Below are 24394 nucleotides of genomic sequence, written 5' to 3' on the forward strand. Positions count from 1 at the left end.
TCTCCGCTCTGCTTTGCTCTCTCTGTTCAGGCGGCACCGGGGGGTTCTACATAGAGGCAGGAAACAAAATGACTTATTATATTGTTTTGCGTGTTTTCTAAACTATGGAAGGCAGCAGTGTTTACATAATAAACTGTTTGCGAAGCTGGTAAACTTTCTCGTCAGTTTGTTGTGTTGCTGACTTATTTGCTTGTAGATGTCGGGAAGGATTTGTGTGACTTGTTTATGCATTTTATTGTGTTTGTATTGGAGCTAATGCAAATATAGAATTTGTTTCAGGCCATGTATGTGAAGTTCTGTATGGTTTGTATGCACAGTGGAGAGAGGGCATGAAAGAATGTGTGCTGGGGATTTGTATGGTCCAGTTTGGGCAGTGGGAAAGTGTACAATAGGTGTATATGTCATGGCTCCACTGTATCCACCAGAGGGCCTCCTAACTCGCCACATAAACATGATAAACCCTTTAATGGGTCACCTAGAAAACAAATTTTCATGCACACTTATCTCTTAGTAGAAGTCCTTTACAAAAAACAGACTTTTATGTTTTGTGACAGCAGATCCCAAATATTTTAAACTGCATTTTAGATTTGTCTTTTCAAAGCTTTGTCTCATTGTATTCATCTCAGTCAGAGAAAGTTGTTGGGTTAATGAGCTGCAGGGGTTCGGTGGTTGGGGGGCAGGAGTTGTGAAAGTCAGTTGCCAGCAAAGTAAAGGAGTCAAGTGTCTCTCATGTCTTTTCACGGTGAATGATGGCTTTGACAGTTTGCCAAAAGAGCAATGGGAGATTAGGTCAGAGGGCCTTGCTTTGGGTTGAATCGGGTTAGGAGGATAGGAGCGACGCTGCAGGTTTGTAATAATGCGTGTTGTCCTTTTGGCCTGATGAGAGTTTTCATGCAAGGATATATGTGTGAGTGTGTGTGTTTGGAAGCAGCTGCACCCCTGTGGTCAGATCAGTCAGAAGAGTACAATAGATGGCGATGCTTCTGGGTCTGTGTGTGCACCTTCAGTATTGCAAAATCCTCCTGATCCCTGCTATGGTTAGCCATCCACAGCAAAATCTAGAAGTCATTTTGGTAGTTGTATCATTGCCACAGTACCATCTCCACCTTACTACTTTTACCACACGCATCAATGGAAACCTCACTACAAGTTGCATCTAACATTCACTGAATAGTTTCCTAAGAGTAACTGTATTTTTATTTTTTTACTTGTTGTTGATGTTCAATCTTAAAAATTATGTAGCAATTGCTTCGACTTCAAAATAGAGATGCACCGATCAGGCTTTTGCTGTCCAATACTGATGTCCAGGTGTCTTTGAGGTCTAACTTGTTGATTCTGAACCCATTCAGATCTTTTTTTCAAGTACTAGAAAACATAAGAGAGTACAAAAACACGATTCAGGTGCTTAGGCAGAGGTAGTGGTTTTGAGTGCAACTGAACATGAAGGAATTACAAATTTAGCCCCATTTATGCATCAAGACATTTGTCCCTGATATCTGATTCTTATTGAACTCAAAAATGTGCAAGTGAAAGCTGTTGGTTGAGGTGTTAATGTACTGAAAATGATTATTAGTTTTTTGCCTAGTTTTTTCAGATTTTTCAATTTTTGACCTGCTGTTTACTATTGTGAGTTGATTAAGGGAACACTGGCAGATTGCATTCTCTGGACGACTTATTAGGGCTAAAGTTTCCTAAAAGTAATCTTTTTTTAGGCTTTATAGATTTTTGTCCCTAAAAGGTCTGTATAAATTATTTTACAAACACTAAACATACAAGTGTAATGTTTAAGTGTGTCTGTGTTTGTATTTTTTGACCCCCGAAATTACAAGAAGACAAATCTGACTGATTTTAAAATGTATTTCAACAAGTTATTGAAGATATCCCACTCTAACTAGATTAATAAGGACAAACTGACCTCCAGGAAGTAGAAATGCATCGATCAGATTTTTACTATCCATAACTGATTTCTGGTTTTCTTTGAGGTCTAACCTACTGAGTTAATGTTGGCCAATTCAAATGTTTCTTTCAGCCAGAGTTTATATTTGGCTAGTCTTCCCTAAGTTGGTCAAATACTGAAGATCTGTGTTTTTTGTTTCTGTTCATTAAAGACATCAAAATTAAAAACTGCTGCTTTTTTCAGTCTATAAATGCATCAACTAACAGCATGCAGTTTAATGCACTTTGTTTCGGCAGGTCAAAGCTCAAAGAAAACTGGACATTGGTATCGGTCAAGAAAAGGCTGATTAGTGCATCTCTTCTTTTTTTCATCGAATCATAGATCCCTAATCTTTATTGGACTTTTACCACACTCAAACCCAAGTGGAAGAAATAGCGTGCAGTTAATTATTGTATTTAGAGACAACGAAGTAGGAGATTGCAATTTTGATATGTAAAACGACCAGGAAAATAATCAGATTTTTCTGGATCTGATCTACTGATCAAAGGTCAGTGATGATCAGGAGAATACTGTTCAATTCCCATCCATGGCAGATGGATTGTTGTATCACTAACTGGAAAGCAAAAAGTCGCGAGATAAAAAGCTGGGAGAAAAAAAGGGGTGTGAACCTAAAGTGTTAAAACTTAGAGATGGATGGTTGGCTGTTGGGTGGGTAGGATTCGTGGGTGAATGACAGTGCGTGCCTTGTAAAGTGGCCAACGCAAGCCTTCTCTCAACCCTGAGACAGACACATTGAAATGAGCAGTCCAGCTAACAGGTCTCTGGAGGCTTTTTTAAAACAGGGGCCCTGCGCTGCTAACTTAACACACACTCCCTTCACTGAGTTACACTCTGCAACACTTTGGAGAGAGGTCATATTTTAACAAAGGATAAAAGATTTATTTTTCAGTAAATTATGCTTCCCCTGACTAAGAAGCGATGTTTTGCAGTTGTCTTTATCAGAACATGTTTCTTGCAAATTGCAGGATGGGATTTGTATAAGAAACATTACTTTTGTGCCCACAATTGTGATCATCTACTCTATATACACTATATATATATATATATATATATATATATATATATATATTTATACACATATAGATGTTTGTGCATAAAAAAAATAATCCTATGCACTCTGCTGTGAGTCCACAAGGCTGTTGGATTTAATTTTCCACCCATATCTGGAATGACATTGAGTGGTCCAGTGGGTATAGGAGCTCCAGTCTCTCATCACACTACTGGAGGATGATTAATAATAAGCACTGATGAATTCTCTACTGTCCCTATGGGTTCTGCCATTACCTAGCAGCTCCAAAATACCACCTGCAGCTATAATTAGAAAAGTGGCATCTTAAGGTCTCGTCACCTTAGATTCGGCCAAAGGCCTTTGGAACACAGACGAAGTTCTGCACACTTTGTTTTTATTCAAATACATGTTAAACTCTTCTCTATCAGCACAGGAAATACATTTTTTATTTCATCAAACATAATGTATATCTTCTTCCTATTTGATCACTTTTTTATGCACATCAACACCCCACAGTCTGTTATCCTCCCATCTCACTAATAACCATCTTCACAATTAAATTTCCGGCCCCTAATTTCTGTCAGGGTTTCATCACCACGTCCCCAAGGTTGTCCAAATAGACCTAATTTGATTTGAGATCACAGATTAGATACCTACTGTATCTGATTGCAATTTGCCAGCTGCAGATATGTATCAGAGCCAATGATGAATGTTACACAGCTGTAATTACTATGCAAAACGATCACTGTAAAACCTCTGTTGTTAGGAAAAAAAAGTGCTGAGCTCATTTTACCAATCAATTTGTCATTGGCCATAATCAGTATTGTGTTTTAATACTTTATGCTGGTATGTATGTACATGCAAGAGATGCATTGATCTTTGGATCCATACCATAATGTCCCATAACGAGCCTATTAGTTGATTACAGTGGTCTGCAGACTTAATCCTGCCAGAGTTATCAGTGGGATTGATGAGCCAATGCTCAGGACTACTGCCCGCTCTAAAATTGGCTCACTTCCATAGGAAGTATATTGATATTTGGAGCAAGAGGAAGTCCCAGCTAATCCATTATTGTCATGTTAGTTATTTTAGCCAAAGACCTCCAGATCGCTACAGGATAATCATGGGCCGGTATGAGATTCTTTAGTAAAAATGCTATAATTTCACATTCTGTGTATAGATTCTGTGTATAAAAGTGTATAAAATGATACATCTGAGTTTAATTAAATCAGAAAAGCATCAGTTGTTGCTACTGCTGATAAAATAAAGTGGTAAATTGATGAATATAGTTATAATAATGGCCTCTACATCATATATTTGTTTTATTTTGATACATCGACTAAAGCAAAACTGTAGAATAAACATCCACTGAATCTAGTAGTACTTTTCAAGTAAATATACAGATAAAATGAAAGCTCTTTGCTGTTCTGGTATTCACAAAGAACAAATATTCACAAGTCTTTTTTTTTTTTTAAATGAAGCCTTTGACGGGCAAGTTTAAATCAAGTCTAAGTCTCGACTGAAATAACATTCTCTCGTCAGATGCATCTGTCTAAAAAACAGAATTGTTTTAGGTTATCGATTCAAACTATTATCCTTATGCCTAATTCAATTCAATTCAACTTGTACTAAAACTGTTGCCTAAATTATTTTGAAAATTGATAAGAAATGTTATTTAGCTGTCTAGAAACATAGACACATAGAAACATGAAGCAGAGAAGGGTTTGGTAATTTTTTCACAGTGTTGAAAGGGTAGTAAGATATTCATGACATGTAATATCGGTAAATATCGGTTATTGCCATTACAGCAATATTAATATCGGATATCGATATCGGCCTGAATTTTGTTATTGGTGCATCCCTAATTGAAATGACCCAAAGTCATTTTAAAACAGTTCAGTGTGAGAGACACGGATGTGTCTATTATTATTATGCTTCAGAAAATATGAATAGGTTGTCATGAACCATTAATAGCTAAAGGTTGGTGATTATTAAATTAATTGTACCTGTGTGAGAGTTGCATTTCGCGGGGCTTACTTACTGTAAATGCTCAATATATATACGCTCAAAGGTAACATTATAAAACAAATTTGGAGGTTTACATACACACACATATATATATATGTATATATATATATATATATTTATATATATATATATATATATATATATACATGTACATATGTACATATACATTACTACTGCTACTTAAGTCCTACTTGACTCTTAGTTATAGATCTGAGTTGAATCTCAACCAGTATAACACATTGATGTTAGTTGGTTAATTATTTGGGTTATGTGCTTAGGTAGCCACCCCGTTCAGCATTTGGATGTTTAAGAGACATACTACTCGTAGCCTGGCAACTGTAGTTTTAATGCACCTGTATGTGTGATGGCTGGTGGTTTGTTAGTGTGCCCACCATGGGTGTCTGTTTGTTACAACAGCAAAGAAGTCAGGGAAAAGTCTAGTAGCCTTTCTTTAGCTAGCTGACCAGCAGTGCACAGCACAATTTGAAGAAGGGGCAATGCTGCAGTACAAATGCACTCCTCAAAGCCAGATAAAACTGATGCTGTTCTTTTTGGCATCTCATTAAAATAACCTCAAACCATATGAGCCGTATGATGGAAATATTAGCATTTTTGAAACAGTCTAATTCCAGTCCATGCCTATTGCAGGGACATTTTTGTGCCACTAAAGAGTGGGACTTATTTTAAGCATTTCTAGATTTTCTGCAATAAATGCAACCTTGATTTGATGAATTTAAATTTCCGACTTACAATGTTTTCTTTGCTTGTTTGTCCCAACAAACATTTATTTCCTCTTGAACAAATAGTAGCAAAATTTAGCTCGCGATAGTGTCAGAGGAAAAACATGTTGAAATGGCTAAACTGGTGTGTTATTCATTTTAGGGTTCTCCTGAGGCACATGATGCAGCAAAATGCAAACGATCTAACCCCATTTAAATGACTGCAGTATTTTGACATAAATTACAATAAGTGCACCAAGGTGCCATCTCACTTCTAGGCTTTACTCTGTCGCTTACACACGAGGTAGGCAGTGGTCCAACTTGAGGGTGACAGCAATTAACCCGCCTTCCTGGCTGTTTAGCTGCAGGAAAAAAAAGGGGGGAATGATAAATCTGACAGCTAGTGATGGGTAGTATTTAGGGTTTAGGGGCAAATGAAATTCTCCCCAAAATGAAAGTCATTAGTGAGAAAGTTACCCCACAGACAAAGGACAAAATGACAGTGTGTGTGTTTGTGTGTGTGTGTTATACCTTTGACACACATCTGAAGTCATCTCCTTCTTACAGAAACTCAAGTTTGTTGTTCGAGATAGGTAAATTCTGAATTCATGACACTCAAGTTTCACCGACCATCACTTTCCACAAACAACCCTCAAGCATCTTTCGGAGCCTGCCCTTCACCTGCCTCTCTGCCTGCCTCTTTGTACCATATTTGAGAAGGCACACACTCTCTCTCTCTCTCTCTCTCTCTCTCTCTCACACACACACACACACACACACACACACACACACACACACACACACACACACACACACACACACACACACCTCTCAGATGCAAATCTGGGCTTTGCCCTTGAGCATAATTTAAAGGCCTAATCACCCAGCCTGTCCCTTTGGATGGAGCAGAGGAAGGAGGGTGGGAGGATGGTGTCTCTCATTTGCACCCTTACACAAAGAAGCTCATTAGGTTTATCTTTCAGGCCTGAGATTGCCCCCACTCAACTGTGTAAATAAGACACCGGTCCTGGCCTGATGCATCAATCACCTCTCAGGACAGGAGAAAGACCTCAACTGAAATATGAACGATTTCATAAAGGAGGTCTTTGTTAGCCATCATTGTCTGTGCCAAGATAAGGTTTTGCTGTAAAGGCAGGAGAAAGTGCAAGAAAAGCTGGGGTACTGTATGTCTTTGTAAAATTATTTCCCCTTTCAGTGAAAAGACAGCTCTTCTCTAGAAATCCTTGTGTCTGACTTATTTACAATGAAAGCCATCCTTCTTTTTATTTCAAACCTGGCTATCAGCAGAGAGTCTCAACAGAATAGTACATACAGGCCTGTGACATATAGGGCTGTAGTTCCCCCCTTCACGATGACACTAAAGATATAGGATGTGAATGACAGCGTAGCTACTGTTTGTTCACCCTTCCCCAGACAAAACACAGCATTATTCTATTATCTATCTAGACACCACCTCTTTTGTGTGCTCTCAGTCTCCCCCCGATTTTTTTGGCCTCCTTCTTATTCTTCAGCTCCTTAAAACCCAGGCTGTCCATCTACGTTTAAGACACATTACATGCGGCCTCCTGGAATTTACAGTGGTGCTCTCCTACTAACTCCATTTCGAGCAGCCGTCCCTTGAGAGCGTGACGAAATGTCAAGCTGCAAGGCTTGAAAGAGAGGCGAGGAGAAAAGGGACAGTGAAGAAAAGATGGAGGAAAGTGGTGGATGAAGTAAAATCTGCTGGAAGTGAATGCTAAAGGACATTTTATCCTCAAGCAACTTTGACAATACAACTTTGACAAGAATTAATACTTTTTCACAACTTGACAAATTACAAACTACAAACTTCATTATTTTAAAGTGGAAAGAAAAACCTGAGCCGTGCTTCTCTCGACCTGACATGTCTGATATCTTTATTGGTTTTTATATGCTTCTTTTCTTTTACCAATGTCTGCCAACAAACCTTTGAGCACCTAAAAGAACAAATCCCTGAGAGAAGATGTTTTAGAGGTCCTACCTCAGTCTCAAGTCTTTATGCATCCTCCTACAGTTCTTCTCCCAGGATTTGCCATATTTAGCTCCATCTATCATCCTAACAACTGACAAACTTCCCTGTCGTTACAGAAGAAAAGCATCACCACAGCATGATGCCGTCACCACTGTAATGGGTAATGTGTAGTATTACTCTTCAGGTGGAGTCTATTTATTAATTATGTGGCTTCTGAGGGAAGTTGGTTGAATTGTATTGTATTCAGAGGTGTAAATACCTTTGCTTGATTGTGTACATTCAAATTTTTTTATATTTTTAAAACTGTTTTCAAAGTAATTCTGATGACATAGCTGAGCTTTGATTAGAGGTAAGTTTTGCTATTCTTGTTCCCCGCCTCCTTTTGTTCTATGTAGTGCACTAGCTGAGTGATAAATGTCCTGGCCAGAGTTAACCACCTCTGTGTAAATAAGACCGCACACACTGCGGCCAATAATCTTGCTGTTTTTCAGCTAACCTGATGCAGGCCAGGATCAATTGCCACTTCACAACTCATTTCCTTTCACACCTCTCTATCTGCCCTGGTCCAGCTCGGGGAAATAAATGGCACTGGATCTATACGTCCACTCACAAAAGCACAAACACATACAGAAATGCATACACATTCACACACACACACGTACACAAAGCACATTCCCTTTAAGAGCTGAGCAGTTGCCCCACCTCAATGATTTATTTGCAGACTGACTTGGTATTGCATGGTGCATCACCTTCAGATTCACAGGCCGAAGCTGGCATTCTGTCATTGTTTGTTGCCACTCCCCTGTCATCTGCTTAAACAGTCATTAATATAGCAGGGCAAAGTGTTTCTGTCACACACAAGCTGGAAGCATACATGTAAATGCCTCCGTTTTGGTCTAATATGGAGTTAACAGCGAGATAAAAAAAAAATGTTTTCCAATTCATGGAAGGTAACGCAGTACTGCATGCTCTCTATAAATGTTTCTTTTCCCTCCCCCTCCGACAAGGCGAGTGGCTTACAGTTATTTGATAGGCCACGACTCTGCTATCCATTTAACAGAGCTTAAAAATCCTACATATGCATATGCCGGGGTGTCTTAAGCTGACAACCAAAAGACAGGATTTGCTAGAAGGCAGCTTTGGAGTGTTGTGAATTTAACAAGCATGTCTAGTATTACAGTCCCTCTCCGCTTTGGTCATGAATAGTAACAAATCAGACTCTGAAACGCATGCCCGGTGGTTTGTTGTGTATACCCGCTTTGCCTTCTCTAACTAATATTAATATGACTGCAAATCTGGTTAAGAAGATGACTACCAAGAGGAAACGGCATCTTTAATGTCACTGGTGCTTCTCCCTAATGCGTTCTAAATCTCTGCTAACAGATTCCAGGTATCTTTGCTGTGTTGTTTCACTTGTTAACACTCTGTGCCGCTCTGATTACCTTCATCACTGACCCATTTTTTAAAGTATAAATGGCTTCTCCCAAAGTGTTTGTTGTCATAACGCCACCCGTCCGCAAGAAGAAAACGCTTTTTTAGCTATTGCCTCCACATGCTGTATACATATGTAATAGAGTATTGCTCACAGCCCCTCTGCTCTTCACAGCTTTTCATACAAATGCAGTAAATAAGCCCAGGCCTCTGGGAATTGAAAGCCTCAAACAGAAAAAAAATGACTGACATGTCACTTAGTGCTGGCTTTGGCACTCTTCACTGCAGGCTTTGGAGATCAAGCTGCTGGGTCTGAGTTTGTCATGCAAGGTCTTCTCCTTTCTGTGCCGTTTACAACAATATAATAGATGTTATTTGCTTCAAAGTAAGCGAATACACTGAATAGCAAGGCCTGTACAAAGTCTGAAAATCTCACGATTGATAGCTTTCAACTGAACGTTTGTTTTGGGAGATGGAGAGAATAAGATGTACTAGAGTCTGAGGTTAATGATGGAAGTGACACTAGGCATCCATTGCAGCACAGATAGACAGGCCCGCCCCTCTCATGCCCGTATTCACACTCAAACCGCCTGCCATTCCTCATCAAGACTTAACCATTGCTTATTTACCCACACGGGAGACTTAACTCGATGGAATTGATCAGTGATAGCGCTGGAAAGCTGCTTGTTCCACCCTGATAAAAAAAAAAAAAAAACATTGTCCATGAGCATATGCAGAACATGCTTTTCTCGGCAAGGCGCAGCACTTCAAGCTTGAGCGGACACTAAGCTGATATTGGTTTCACGCTTGAGTCCGTGTAGTGCGACAATCTTCCAGTAGAAGCCCGAAGATTTGATTGTTTCTGCATATGCATTTATCAGAAGTTTACATGATAAATATACATTAGCCTGGTGGCCTGGCCATGCGTATTATTGTTTCTGAGATACTGTTCTTCAGGCGTTTCTTTTCACCTGTTTGGACTTCATCATCCCATTCGCGGTGAACCTGATAATCCTCATTTGCACAAAACTTCAGATGGATTTGTAAGAATTTTGGCATTGGTAGTCTATTACTGAATTTCTGTCACAGCGAGGAAAACCATCTTTGTGGAGAGGAGAGAATTCAATAAAAAGGGCATATTTTGGAGGTTTTTTGACTTAGATGACTTAGAAGTTCTGCTATCTTTATGTGTGAAATATCAGTCTCTCTCCTAGTTTAGTCCATACTTTATTTGGTAATGCCTGTATCAAAGCGCTAAATTATTTGTTATTTGTCATTCGTGCAAATTTCAACCTAAGCTTTAATGTTTTTCTTTTTTTGAACCGTGGTAAACGTTCTGGTTCTTGCATGAAGTGCTATGAAGGGAATGATCATGCTTTTGGCACATTTATCAAAGCCTTAAAAAACAAGTCAAAGGAAAGGGGAGGCCCTTTTTTCACATAGCTGGACTAAGTGCGCGACAGAGTGATAAATTTTCTTGTTAGGAGAAATTACATCCACTAACTTGAGCTACTTCAGCATGAAATTGAAAAGGCAGCATTTCTTGTGAATTTCCATCCTTGATTCAATGAAAGATGTAGATTAGCCTTTTTATAAAAAAAAAGAAAAAAAAAGCATTGGGTACAAGAATGAAATGAAAGAAGTGATTCTGCTCACGCCTGCTTGTTCTTAGAAGCGTGATATAGGATGCTGCTGGAAAAGTCTTTGTTTGTAGAAGTGAGGCGTTCTCGAGCTCGTTGCAGATTAAGGAAAGACATTTTTTACATCTCTTTCTTCATTTTTCTGTGTGTGTGCAGTTAATTCATATCTCAGCCATATGATACGGACGGTTTTGTATCACTGGAACAAGAGATCGTTTTTAAAAACTGGCGACCTGGAACACATCCCAGAGCACCATTTCAGCAGGGGGGCGGCTCGAACACTTAAAAAAAGAGAAAAAACATTTCTGTTGCTTACTTAAAAATATCCAGGTAATGGAGAATGGGCACCCCTTGTGTTTTTCAGTGCCTTATCTCCTCTTGAGCCCGTCCATGATCAAACCACAAATTTTAACATATTTTGTAGTGATTTTCTGTGAAAGACCTTTGTTTTCATAATACTTTTGTTCATTAATGTTCTCTAACAAACTGCTAAGGCTATCCCAGAACAGTCGGATTATTTATGGCATTAGGATACACACAGGTGGACTGTATTTACTACTAGGGTGATTTCTGAAGGCGGTGGCAGCATTATAGTGTGGGGAAAGGAGGTTCAACAGAATAATGACAGAAGGGCTGAATAAACGGCATGCCACTCCTTTTAGTTTTGTATTTGTAAAAAAAAAAAAAAGAAAAGAAGAAAAAAAAATAGAAATCCTCATATTTGCCTTCCACTTCACAGTTATGCAATACTTTGTTTCGGTTAGTCACATGAAATCCAGATAAAATATATTGACAATACATACATGCATTTATAAATGGAAACCCTTTTTCATTTTTCACACACAGATGAACACACTTGCACACACAAAGGCTTGTTTCATGAAACCCACTGCAGTCATGTAACCCGTACTGGTGAATGGGTTGGTAAGGGAGGATGGGGCCAACGACTGACTGACAGATGTTGGGTGTCAGCGAGGCAGGTAGATAACTATATCTTCTCTCGCTCACTTAAAGGTCAAACACGATTCTCTGTAATTGGAATATTCACAAGACAAGCACCACGGTGCAACACAGAATGGACAGAAGAGGAGGAGGGAAATAAAGGTGCTACATAAGCAGCACAGTTGAGAGAAGAGACGGGAGAGAATGTGATCCATTTCCCGTCCTGGTTCAGATACTGTGGCTTTTATTTAGTTTATCTTTGAGGAGAGTGAGGCGTTGATAGAGATACATCATCCTTTGTAAAACAACAGGAAGCTAGTCATGAGACAAAATAATCACTTGGGCTTGTATAAACTAAGTTATAACTGTATAAACTCTACCTGCTTTAAATCATTGGCTGAAAATGAAGCTGCATCTGGTTATTTCTTCCTACCTAAATTAGGTAAAGAATGACTATCCCTCTGAGTGAGGTGAGTTCACTTACAGTTTAGGTCAGAGTGCTCTCTCTCTCATCGACCACATGAAGAGGGTAACACTTAGACTCAACACTTAACCTGAGCTCTGCAGGGTGAGACAGACAGACACTCGTACATTGAACTGCAACAGCAGAGCGCCCCCACCCTACCCCGCCACCCCTGTGAAGAGGTCATGTAAAGAAGCACGCAATCACCACGCATGCTGGGCTTGCTTGTGTCTATGCAAGCTGACATTTTTTCAGCAGTCTTGACTTGTCTTGGAGGAGAGCTAAAGCAGTTCTTTTGAAACAGCTGCTTGTTGTCTTGTGCCACAATCAGCTTGTCAGTTGCCCCTGGCCTTTTTCTTTGGAGCCGCTACACCTTGTCAACAATGACAGAAATGGGCTCAATGAAAACTGCCTTCATTCTGTGTCTGATTCGAGGATAAAAATTATTTAAATATACAGTTTTCCTCCTATGAAGGCTACTCAGGAATTAGGCACTGGCCAGTATATTATTCTCATGTTATAACCTTGAAAAAAGCAAAATGCATTTTTTTATTTAAATCAGATCCAATCACATTTTACTGGTAAGGCACAATTAAAAACAACAGGTTGTTACCAAAGTGCTGAACAATAGAAGACAAATGCTGAGACAAAAGGAATTAACAAAACAAACAAGAAAAAAGCATAGAACACAGAACAATAAATTACAGAGACAACTCACAGTGGGTAAAAAGATAGGGAAAATAGCAGCTGATCAGATGATCTCAGTGCCAGAGCAGGAACATAAGGATGAAGCAGAGTATTTAAAATAGGAAGCAACAATTATTCCCACTGCTGCTAAAGTAACAAGACATACAGTATTAATATAATAGAGATATACAAATGTTAACAAATAATTCCAGGTAAACATACCACAATTATTTGCTATTTTAATACAGGTACTTTAGCAAAAATGTATAATCAATCTGAATCAATCTAGCTTTCAAAGAATTGCTCAGAATATTTTACAGTTTTGTTGTTCTGCTTGATTATGAGCTTCTAATACTCTTTGAGTCTAACAAACTTAGATTAGATAAATAATTGATTAGGCTTTGAACTGAACTCTGCTGCTTTACAGACATCTTAGCTTGCCAGATGTACACTAACAATTAAAACAGTTTCACCTCATAAATACCAGTAGCCGAGCCTCCTTCAGGTTGTACGCAATGACAGTCCTTATTTTGTGAAACCACAAATCGTTTGAAACGGCAAAATTTGTGTTTCTTTTAGGTGAGCGAAAAGTGTAGGGGCCTTTTTTCAGATAGCTGATCAGCAGTGTGCAGCAATAAGGATGGATGGTTGGGTCATATAGTCTGTGGAAACTCTGGAACTTCGGGCACTTTCTCTTGCGTTTCATTAAAATGAATTTATGCCATAGGAACATTATGCTAGAAACTTTGGGTACACTTTCAAAAGTTGTATTTATTTTTATTTTTATGATGTCCTCAACCTTCTCTATGAGCTTTAGCATCTTATTCACCAAAAATTTATATCAGGTTTTGCTGTAAATGCAGAGAAAGTTCATGTAACTGGCCAAACATATGATTAGCATGCAGAGAGTTAATTCATGGCCCTTGAAATGTAAAAGCTACTAAATATTAGATCTTTTGGGATTTTGGAGTAATTTTCTGTGATAGAATGAGTTCTTCATGATGCTGTGTTCTCTAACAAATGTCGGAGGACTTACGAGAACAGCTGGATTAATACCTAGATTAATTTACACACAGGTGGACACCAGTGGCCGATGCTGGTCTTTTAAGGAGGCGAAGCTCGATTTCAAGATCGCTGATTCGCTCATTTCGCTGTCAATCAAAAAGGGATTCAGCCTCAGACAGATCATCCAATCATCATGCAGAAGCTGAGCTTCCGGACCAGCCGAGGCCAGCCCACTGCCCCATAGACCCCCAGAGACGCTGAGCGTCCGATGGGCGGGACAAAGCCCAGCATTTTTGCTTCGCTGTTGAACTCACTGTTTAAAGCACTGTGAAGCTGCGGGAATGAGTGAGAGGAAAGCCGTGTAGTTACCAGTGATAAGAAGCTGATTCTGAACAAAAGTTGAGTGCGTTGTAGCGCATATTTAGTCAATGACATGTACACACAACAGTATATATTTGATCGTTTATTTTTTGACATTTTAGGGGAAGCTGAGCTTCCCTTGCAGTTTTAGAGCAATCGCCACTGGTCGACACTATACAGGTCCTTCTCAAAATATTAGCATATTGTGATAAAGTTAATTATTTTCTATAATGTAATGATGAAAATTTAACATTCATATATTTTAGATTCATTGCACACTAACTGAAATATTTCAGGTCTTTTATTGTCTTAATACAGATGATTTTGGCATACAGCTCATGAAAATCCAAAATTCCTATCTCACAAAATTAGCATATCATTAAAAGGGTCTCTAAAGGAGCTATGAACCTAATCATCTGAATCAACGAGTTAACTCTAAACACCTGCAAAAGATTCCTGAGGCCTTTAAAACTCCCAGCCTGGTTCATCACTCAAAACCCCAATCATGGGTAAGACTGCCGACCTGACTGCTGTCCAGAAGGCCACTATTGACACCCTCAAGCAAGAGGGTAAGACACAGAAAGAAATTTCTGAACAATAGGCTGTTCCCAGAGTGCTGTATCAAGGCACCTCAATGGGAAGTCTGTGGGAAGGAAAAAGTGTGGCAGAAAACGCTGCACAACGAGAAGAGGTGACCGGACCCTGAGGAAGATTGTGGAGAAGGGCCGATTCCAGACCTTGGGGGACCTGCGGAAGCAGTGGACTGAGTCTGGAGTAGAAACATCCAGAGCCACCGTGCACAGGCGTGTGCAGGAAATGGGCTACAGGTGCCGCATTCCCCAGGTCAAGCCACTTTTGAACCAGAAACAGCGGAAGAAGCGCCTGACCTGGGCTACAGAGAAGCAGCACTGGACTGTTGCTCAGTGGTCCAAAGTACTTTTTTCGGATGAAAGCAAATTCTGCATGTCATTCGGAAATCAAGGTGCCAGAGTCTGGATGAAGACTGGGGAGAAGGAAATGCCAAAATGCCAGAAGTCCAGTGTCAAGTACCCACAGTCAGTGATGGTCTGGGGTGCCGTGTCAGCTGCTGGTGTTGGTCCACTGTGTTTTATCAAGGGCAGGGTCAATGCAGCTAGCTATCAGGAGATTTTGGAGCACTTCATGCTTCCATCTGCTGAAAAGCTTTATGGAGATGAAGATTTCATTTTTCAGCACAACCTGGCACCTGCTCACAGTGCCAAAACCACTGGTAAATGGTTTACTGACCATGGTATCACTGTGCTCAATTGGCCTGCCAACTCTCCTGATTTGAACCCCATAGAGAATCTGTGGGATATTGTGAAGAGAACGTTGAGAGACTCAAGACCCAACACTCTGGATGAGCTAAAGGCCGCTATCGAAGCATCCTGGGCCTCCATAAGACCTCAGCAGTGCCACAGGCTGATTGCCTCCATGCCACGCCGCATTGAAGCAGTCATTTCTGCCAAAGGATTCCCAACCAAGTATTGAGTGCATAACTGTACGTGATTATTTGAAGGTTGACGTTTTTGTATTAAAAACACTTTTCTTTTATTGGTCGGATGAAATATGCTAATTTTGTGAGATAGGAATTTTGGGTTTTCATGAGCTGTATGCCACAATCATCCGTATAAAGACAATAAAAGACCTGAAATATTTCAGTTAGTGTGCAATGAATCTAAAATATATGAATGTTAAATTTTCATCATTACATTATGAAAAATAATAAACTTTATCACAATATGCTAATATTTTGAGAAGGACCTGTATACTACATCCTCTAATGAAGTTGGTTGCACCTCGTTTTATTCAAGGGTATCAGCATAATGAGAGCTGGACACAAATACAATCTTTGTAGCAACTTTGGAACAACTTTGTGTTGGCAGCCTCTTGGTTCGGGGAAAAGTGGCTCAACAAAGCATTGACTCAGGGGAGCTGAATGCAATCTGCTCTGTATTTTTAAATATTTCATAGACATTTTTTTAAACTATCCTTTGCTTTCCATTAAAAGAATTCCTATAAAATGCATTGACAAATATTGTAGTGAACGTTGTATTTGATAAATTCTTTGGAAATATTGTTGCTTTTAAACTGAATGGTAAAGAAACATCTTTGCAATTTGGAATTATTAGTTCAAGGATTGACGCCTAGGAATAACATCAGTGTTTTCCCATGTTTTTTAGCGAGTGCAGTTTGCATAGAATATCTATGACAATGACAGGAGGACAGACAGCAAACCATGCTGTTATTACTGGCATGGTCTATCAAGCATCTCAGCAGACATGTACATACTGGTGTGCATGCTATGCTTCAGCTTTTAAATTCAAACGCTGATTCACAATCAGCAAAGTAAGCTCATGGTTTGTCTTTGTTGGAAAGAGAAAAATAAGTGTAAAGTTGCACAATAGAGTTAGGCCCCTCTGAGTCCTTCTTACCACCATAGCTCCTCTCTCTTACCCAAGCTTTCTTCCTGGGGCAGAAGAGAGCGAATTCATCTCATCAGTCCTCTGGGGACGGTGTAGCTATGCAGCTCTGTTTACTGTGGTAGAAAGTTAATATAAATTTTCATCAGTGGGAGAAGTTTACACATACGATTTCTATTTGTCCTTCATTATTAGCACCTGAGTCTGGTGCTGGGTAGGCATAATTGTCTACAGACACAGGCCAAATAGATGCAAGGAAAAGGCAAATAAGCACACCGCAAAATAATTTGATGTTTGTGTGTTACAATCCATCACCCTAGGAATTCTTAATCTAGAGAATCAATAAACAAGAGGTTAGATAGGTGGGAGAGAGGGGCAGGAGAAAGAAGATGAGGAAGAAGAAATGAATATTGCGCTGAGTGTCAGGAAAGGGAACAGAGTGGAAACAGAAGAATTCAAAGTGATGGTTAGAGAAAGAGTTAGCAATCAATTTGCAGGATTTTTTTTTTCAGAAAGGGCTCACTCCTTTAAGAAGTAAAAGTCCAATAATACAGATATGTGTAAGACAGAGTTTATTTATATTGAGCGAGATGGAGCTGAAGTAGCTGAAAATATGAAGACAGAGCTAGCAGAGCAGGACACAGAAGCCCATTGTTCTGCTGGATGTTTTTACCTCTGTCCTGAGGCCCACGCAGATTCTCCACGGACTGTTGATTTATTGAGTCATACATTAAAATGCTCATTACTCCTGCATGCTTTCCAAATTCTCCCTTACTCCCTGGTTTATTCCTCATTCTCTCCCACGGAAACATTGTCTTAAGGAATCGCCCGCACATTTCTGTTGGAACTTTTTTAAGACATCAATGGCATTTGTCTCACATTTATAGGCGCCAGATAATCCAGTTCGGTGGAATGATCAAGCAGCATCAGAACTATCCACGAATGAGTGTTTGGAAGTTTTTTCACATTCTGTGCTATCTTTAAAGAACTAAAACCTGCGGACTTGACCAAACCTCGATATTTGGAGTGCATTTGCTTTGTGGTGGAATAACTCTTTAATCTTGAGCCATCCTTCAGTGCCATTAGCAGCTCTGAGCTTTATATGAGATTAGAAATATTTCCACTCACGCTGCTGAGTTACTTAAGGCACTTGCTTTCACTAACTTAGCCTGTGTTTTTCATAAAATTTTTGAGTGGTATATATCCTCCCACCAATCTTTTCCACTTCCAGCTCCTCCAGTTGTATATCCATCCATCCATCCATCCATCCATCCATCCATCCATCCATCCATGCATCCATCCATCCATCCATCCAACTTTCTTGGATTTTCTCAAACATAAGAGAATAGGGTGTAAATATTTTAATGTTGAGTGTATATATTCTACCAATAGGCAAGCAGCCTCTGCCCAATCAGCCATTTTTGTCCAAAAACGGTTGATTGCAAGTATCAAGGTATATTGAGGTTTTTAAGTTTGGTTACATTGTTCTTATTTTACCATTCGTAGCTTTTAAAGTCCTGTTAATAAGAGGCCAGACAAAGTGATTGTGAAATTTTCTCTGCTTGTAGAGTAACACAGCATTGCTGCCCCACAACCTATTGCTGCTGACTCCCAGTTAACTGCTGCAAATTACACTTAAATACAAGAAATTAAAATGAGGCTGTAATATTTCTTATTTAAAAAAAAAAAAAAACACAGACACCATGGTGTGGAAACTAGAGGAGCACCAAACACGACTCTTATTAAGCTAACGCTTTTAAGACTATAACTGGCACATTTCAAGCAGCATTTCTGTAAAGCAGCAGACTGCAGGCTGGCTACCTGAACAGATATTCAAATTAATTAACCAGCTAATATCCAGCGACACCAGATTAGTGTCATATTATAAAGGGCAGACTGATGAAATAGGATGATATTCTGCACAATAAGAATGTTGGTGTAAAAACAGCAAGAACATTTAGCAAGTTTTCATTTATTTTGTCTAAAGTCTTTGTATAGTAGTGTAACAAAGAACACATTCTCCAGATAACAACATTTATGAAAGAAATCAATATGTTTTATTTCAATGCAGACATAAATAATAAGAAAGCAATTAGATTTCCTTGTACAACTGTTTTTTTTTATTCTGTTGTAACTACCATTATACCTTGGTTTTTACTAAAGGTTATTATACCTTAAAAATCTGATACCACCCCATGCCTGTTGGAGCATAGCTACACAATGATTCTCCTTCCCCACCTGTTGCAGCAGAATAAGAAAAACAAAAGTTTAATATTCTGCAAAATAAGATTTTTTTTAAAGTGCTACTTTTACTGAATGTACATTCTATATTTTTGCCTGTAGTCAATGTACCAAAATAATAATGTTATGGATAACATTATTGAAACTGTAATATACAGCAGACTATTTTATCAAATAGTCTAACTTACATTTTTGTTTTAAATATTTGTGTTATTGTATATATATATAAATATATATATATATATATATAACGCAACAAGAAACTGTGTAAACATTTTATTTTACCTAATTTTTATATAGCTTGGTGCATTTTGTTTCTTATTCACACCCACCTCCCCTGAATCTGTAGCCTGGAAACAAAGATGGATAAGCCTGCTGATGCGGCGTTGGGTGTATATTATGCATCAAGTGTGTGCGCGTAAAGAGTTGTCAAAGCTGTCAGCTCAGCTGGAGTTTTTCCAAAGTTAGACACCATCTCTTTACTCCCCACAACAAACACACTCTTGCATCCATACAAAGCATCTGTTCAACAAACTCAAGATAAGTTGAGTTAGCCCTGATGCAACCGCATTTCTTACTGATCGACAACTGACGTCTTGTTTACAGCTGCTTTCTGGAACGTGAAGGCATTGTGTAAAGAAGTACCTGTTGAGAGCAGGATATTACACGCGTGTGTCATCATTCCAATATCAGCTAAAACCCCTAATAACAACAACTCCTGGTGTGATTTGAGTCAGGAAGTGATCTGCACTGTCCAAACACAATGTCACACCCTCTCAAACATTTCCAGTGCCAATGTCATGGCTAAATATCCTGCGGTCTCCATGTGGATTTGAAAGAGTGACATTCTTTGTGGATGGTTTATTTCTTTCGCATCCCCAACCACATGCAATAAGCAATGTGGAGATTTGCAATGATTTGGCCCAGTGTTGAAGCACCGCCTAATGTATTTCATGCTTGTTTAAGACCTTTGCATGCTTCTTATAAAGGTGCATTGTGATCGGTGTTGCTTATTACCATGTTGTGTGTAGAATTGGAGTTCTGCATGGAGGTAGAAACATAGATGAGGGATCTTGGGGGTCTTTCTGTCAGCCTCTTCTTACTTTCTCCTTTAGCGCCCTCTCTAGTGATCTCTGCATGCCTATTAATGTAGAAGAGGAATGCCTGTGTAAACATTCTTGTTTCGCAGTCCGTTTCACATAATAGTCGCCGGTGTCGCCTTTCTCCTGACCTCACTATCTGAAACCAATTACAGCAGATCTATTTGGGCTGAATCTTATTTTCATAAGGATCCCTGTGTCGCGGTTTTGGTCGCACTGTTATTTCCCCTCCCCGTATTTCTTTCCCCCTTTTCCAGCCTCAGTGATGGATATCAACATCAAATATGCCTCTGAGTGCCTTGTTATTTATATAGCGGGGGCCTGGCTCTTTTTTCTCTTTTACACTGTCTGCCTTGCTCTCTCGTTCTGAAGAATGTGTCACATTGTGCTGTTTATACAATGTGTGCATTAATGGACTGGGAATTTCATTTTTTCGTGCATAGCAACCCAGGTTAAATAGATGCCACATCTGTACTAGTGTGTGTGTGTGTGTGTGTGTGTGTGTGTGTTTTATTGTCCGCTCAGGTAGCTCTTCAGCCAACTTTTGATGACTTTCCTTTTTGTGCTTTCAGACGGGCTTTAGGTCCACCATGTATGCAAAGCGAGAAGTGGGTTGCACAAATTGGTGCTTTTTACTGTAATGGCTGAATACTCAGAGCCAGTGAAAGTGAAGGGGAAAAAACTTTCATCCCCAACCCCCCTTTTTTTACCTTCCACACCATCACACGCTTTCCGAAAAAATGGCTAACCCCAATTCCATGGAGGAGGTGCCAGACAGGTTTTAGACATGACACGCCACTGTGGAAAAGTTCTATCCGGTGTTGATAAGGCCACTTTTATGTCTGGGGAAGTCCTCATTATGAGCAGTCTCCTTTTTCTAATAAGCTTGGCATAGATTATCTCTCTGCTTCATCTCCCTTGATATGTATTTGCCACAAATACAGTTCTTGGCAAAAGTATTCTTACCTTGAACGTTTTCATATTTTCATATGTCACATCCACAAACTAATACGTTTTATGTGACAAGCCAACAAAAAGTGGGACATCATAATGCTAATTTCAATATTTATCACACATACAAATCTGAAAACTGTGGTACGCATTTATTATCTGTCCTCCTAAGTTGCTATATTGTAAAACCACTTTTCTCCACATCATCATGGTGTTGGGAAAATACAAAGCTACAAAGTTGATATGAACATGGTGACTTCTTTTTCTTGGTTTATCACATAAAATCCCAATAAAATACTCCAAAGTTTGTGTTTGTAACATGACAAAATCTGAAAAAGTTCAAGGGGTAAGAATAGTTTTGAAAAGCACTGTAGTAATTTTTTACATGTTTATATCCAAACCCCTGTGTAATATTTCAGAGAACTACTCATCATAAGCAGAGTTAATTTTGTAATAAGCCCCCTGTAGTTGTGTGTTAGTTAGTTAGTTAGTGTGTTACATAAATAACCAATAAAATACATAGACGTTTTTAAATGTGATGAGTTCAAGGGGTATAAGTATTTTTGCAAGGCACCGTATTAAATGTTAACATATATATTTTTTCTTTGTTCTCTTGACCATGTATAATATATTGAGGAGCTTCCTTGTATTGGGTATAACACAGTGAGTCATTATTGAATCACACATGGATAAACATTCCCTCCTGACAGCTACCGTAAGTCGCACTATTTAAGCAACCCTCCTCTATAACTACTGTGTGCAGGACTCAATAAGCCTTATAATTGCTTTGATTCACCAATCATGGTGAGATTAATTAGGCCCTGTGTTTTAATTAGCAAAGTGATTGGCTGCATTCAAGGAATTTATGTTGTCTTATATGCTCGGTAAAAGGAGAAAAAAGAAAAAAATACGTTTGATATCCCAGCCAACGACAAAACCTTGTGTGTGCCTGCTCACTGCAGTTGCTGATGTGTAGTAGGGTGTGTGGTTTGAAGAAAAGGCTAAAGCTCAGCTTACAGATGCCACCATACACATTCACATGTATATAACTAGTGGCGACTATGCTCCTCTTACAGAAGAGACGGATCAATGCAGATAGGACCCAGTGCCAGTGTAATGTGTTTGTTTACCTCGGAGCAGAAGTCCTGGCTCCTCCTGAGCAGCCAGACAGCTCCCTCCCCAGCACCACCACCACCTCTCAAGGCACCTCCCGAGCTCTGTCTTTTCATAATTGATCAGCAGAGATGGGGATTGGATGTGTTCCCCGAGGGGGTTAAGACATGGCAACTTTTTCCTCTCCTCCTTCCCCCCTTTTTTTTCCCTTTGATTTTTCTCTGTCTGTCTCCTGTCCTCTCCTTCTGTTTGCTCAGGATCTCAATGTACTAGTTCAAACATTGTTCCCACCAGCTGGTTTGAGCTGTGCCATATGCACGCCCTGTCAAAGCAGCCGTTGTCATGGATACTGACAAGCTCCAGAATGAAATGAGGACCTGGGATTCTTGAGGAAGTGTCATTCTCCACCCGAGTTTTATTTTTTTATCGCCTCTTCAATTCAAACACAAAAAAGGAGACCTATGAAGTTGTTGTGCTACTCCAGCTTGATGCTTGCAGACCAGTACTGAACAAGTTGTTCTGTTGTGTGGAGCATCTGTGCACAGAGTTCTTTAACGCTAGACTCGCTCGTACTTCTGTTGAAGAATCGTGTGAAGTTTCTCGCCCAGCTTTTGCTGTGCTTGCTTGTTCACCATGGAGCGGAAGGGGAGCTGTAAGCCCATGAAACCATGAAGAAATAAATACATCCCAGCCTCTTTGATTCTTATCGTGCTGTTTTCTGTTTTGCGCATCATGTATTTATAAGAAAATTTGCTACTTTCTTAGGGTGTAATAAGATCTCTTGACACAAAATCTCATATTAATACACAATGACATTTTTCCTTCAATCGAAGACTTTTGTGAAACTGTATTAAGTTGTCTTTTGTTGTCATTTGGTAATGTAAGTGTAAGCTTAACATCTGAGATTCCTATTTCAAAGTAAAAATGGAACTTATCGGGCTGGTTGACAACACTCAAATACTCTGTAACATTGGTAATATTTTGAAAAAACAAAAAAGAAGCACTTCCAATGTTTTTTGGAAATAGGTCGAATAGGTCACATTTGCACCGCAGTAAAACTTGCCATTTATTGCTTAATCAAACCTGCAATAGAATATTCTACACTGATTACAGAGGTTTGGAAATGTAGTTTAGGATGTGTGAAACTTTTACTCTGTGTCTGAATAAAAAAAAATTGAAAAAAATTGAGGATTGCTGGTTTTGCCAAACTGTTGCTCAAATCTTGTTGAGTTCTTCAAATTCTTTCAGACATGTGAACAGCTGTGAAGTCATTCGATCGGGATGGGGAACATTCTCTCTATCCCCACCAATCTATTAATCTCCCCTTCTATCTACCCATCCTCTGCACATAAGCACCCTTAATGCACAGTGTAAAACCTGGACCGCTGGTTAATTCATTCTAAATGTAATCTGATGTTGATTTTGTCAACTTTAATTACAGCTCCCAGGGACACTTCACATGGTGCTGCCTCTACTTCACATTGATATTATGAATATGCAAATGTGGTGGTAATTTGCAGAGGGAAGTGGATATTTCAGTTGAGCACACACTAGACAGGTCAATTCTACTCCCCCCTCCAACCCCATTCTTTAGAGGTACTCTAGACAAACGGTATTTATCCGTGATCATAGCTATACCAGTTATTACTAAAACATATCTTCAGTGCCATGTGATTCTTAAAATGTGAAATGTTTTCCCAGCCGACTTAGTCTTTCAAAATGTCTTTTTTTTCACATTGTCTTTTGTGTTGTGCTCTCTTCTTCCCAGGCACTACAAGCAGCGAGGCAATTACTCTTGCAGCAGCCAGGCAGTGGCCTGAAATCTCCAAAGAGCCAGGACAAGCAGCGTCCACTGCAGGTAAAGTAGCTCCCTCCGTCTAATCTCTTAAGTCTGTCCGTAATACGTGCTCCTTCGAATAAAGAAGATTTCCTTTGTTCCACAAAGCGTGTTTGATTTGCCCACGCAGTCCTCAGACTAAAATCTTTAAGATGAACAACTCACTCCCATGAAACCGCACAAGAACAATAAGACAAAGAAAGTACAACAAGTTTTACTCATGTTTGCCTAGAAAGTATGTGTCAATCACACTAGACATTTTTGTGATGAGTATATCCAAAGGTTATTTAGTACTGGCTGCCCTTGTGCTGCATGCTTTTCTTCACCAGGTCCATGCGTTGTTGACAGAGGAAATCCTTAGGTTAGTTATTATTTGAAATACACGTCAGCCTGAGTAGTCCGTTACACAGCTAATTTTATCTGCCTGTCATTTTCCTCCCTCCGCACTAATTTACCTTA

At 39.3% G+C, this 24394-nt stretch overlaps 1 protein-coding gene across 1 annotated transcript in view; it reads left to right on the forward strand.

Annotated features, from left to right (window-relative positions):
- foxp2 (forkhead box P2) overlaps positions 1–24394 on the forward strand; it is a 122667-nt gene that overhangs the window by 47103 nt on the left and 51170 nt on the right. The window contains exon 5 of the mRNA XM_047389793.1: positions 23867–23956. Coding sequence (XP_047245749.1) covers positions 23867–23956 — 90 coding nt within the window. The remainder of the gene's footprint in view (positions 1–23866; positions 23957–24394) is intronic.

Source organism: Girardinichthys multiradiatus, chromosome 17 (assembly GCF_021462225.1).
Source record: "Girardinichthys multiradiatus isolate DD_20200921_A chromosome 17, DD_fGirMul_XY1, whole genome shotgun sequence".
NCBI classification, from domain to species: domain Eukaryota; kingdom Metazoa; phylum Chordata; class Actinopteri; order Cyprinodontiformes; family Goodeidae; genus Girardinichthys; species Girardinichthys multiradiatus.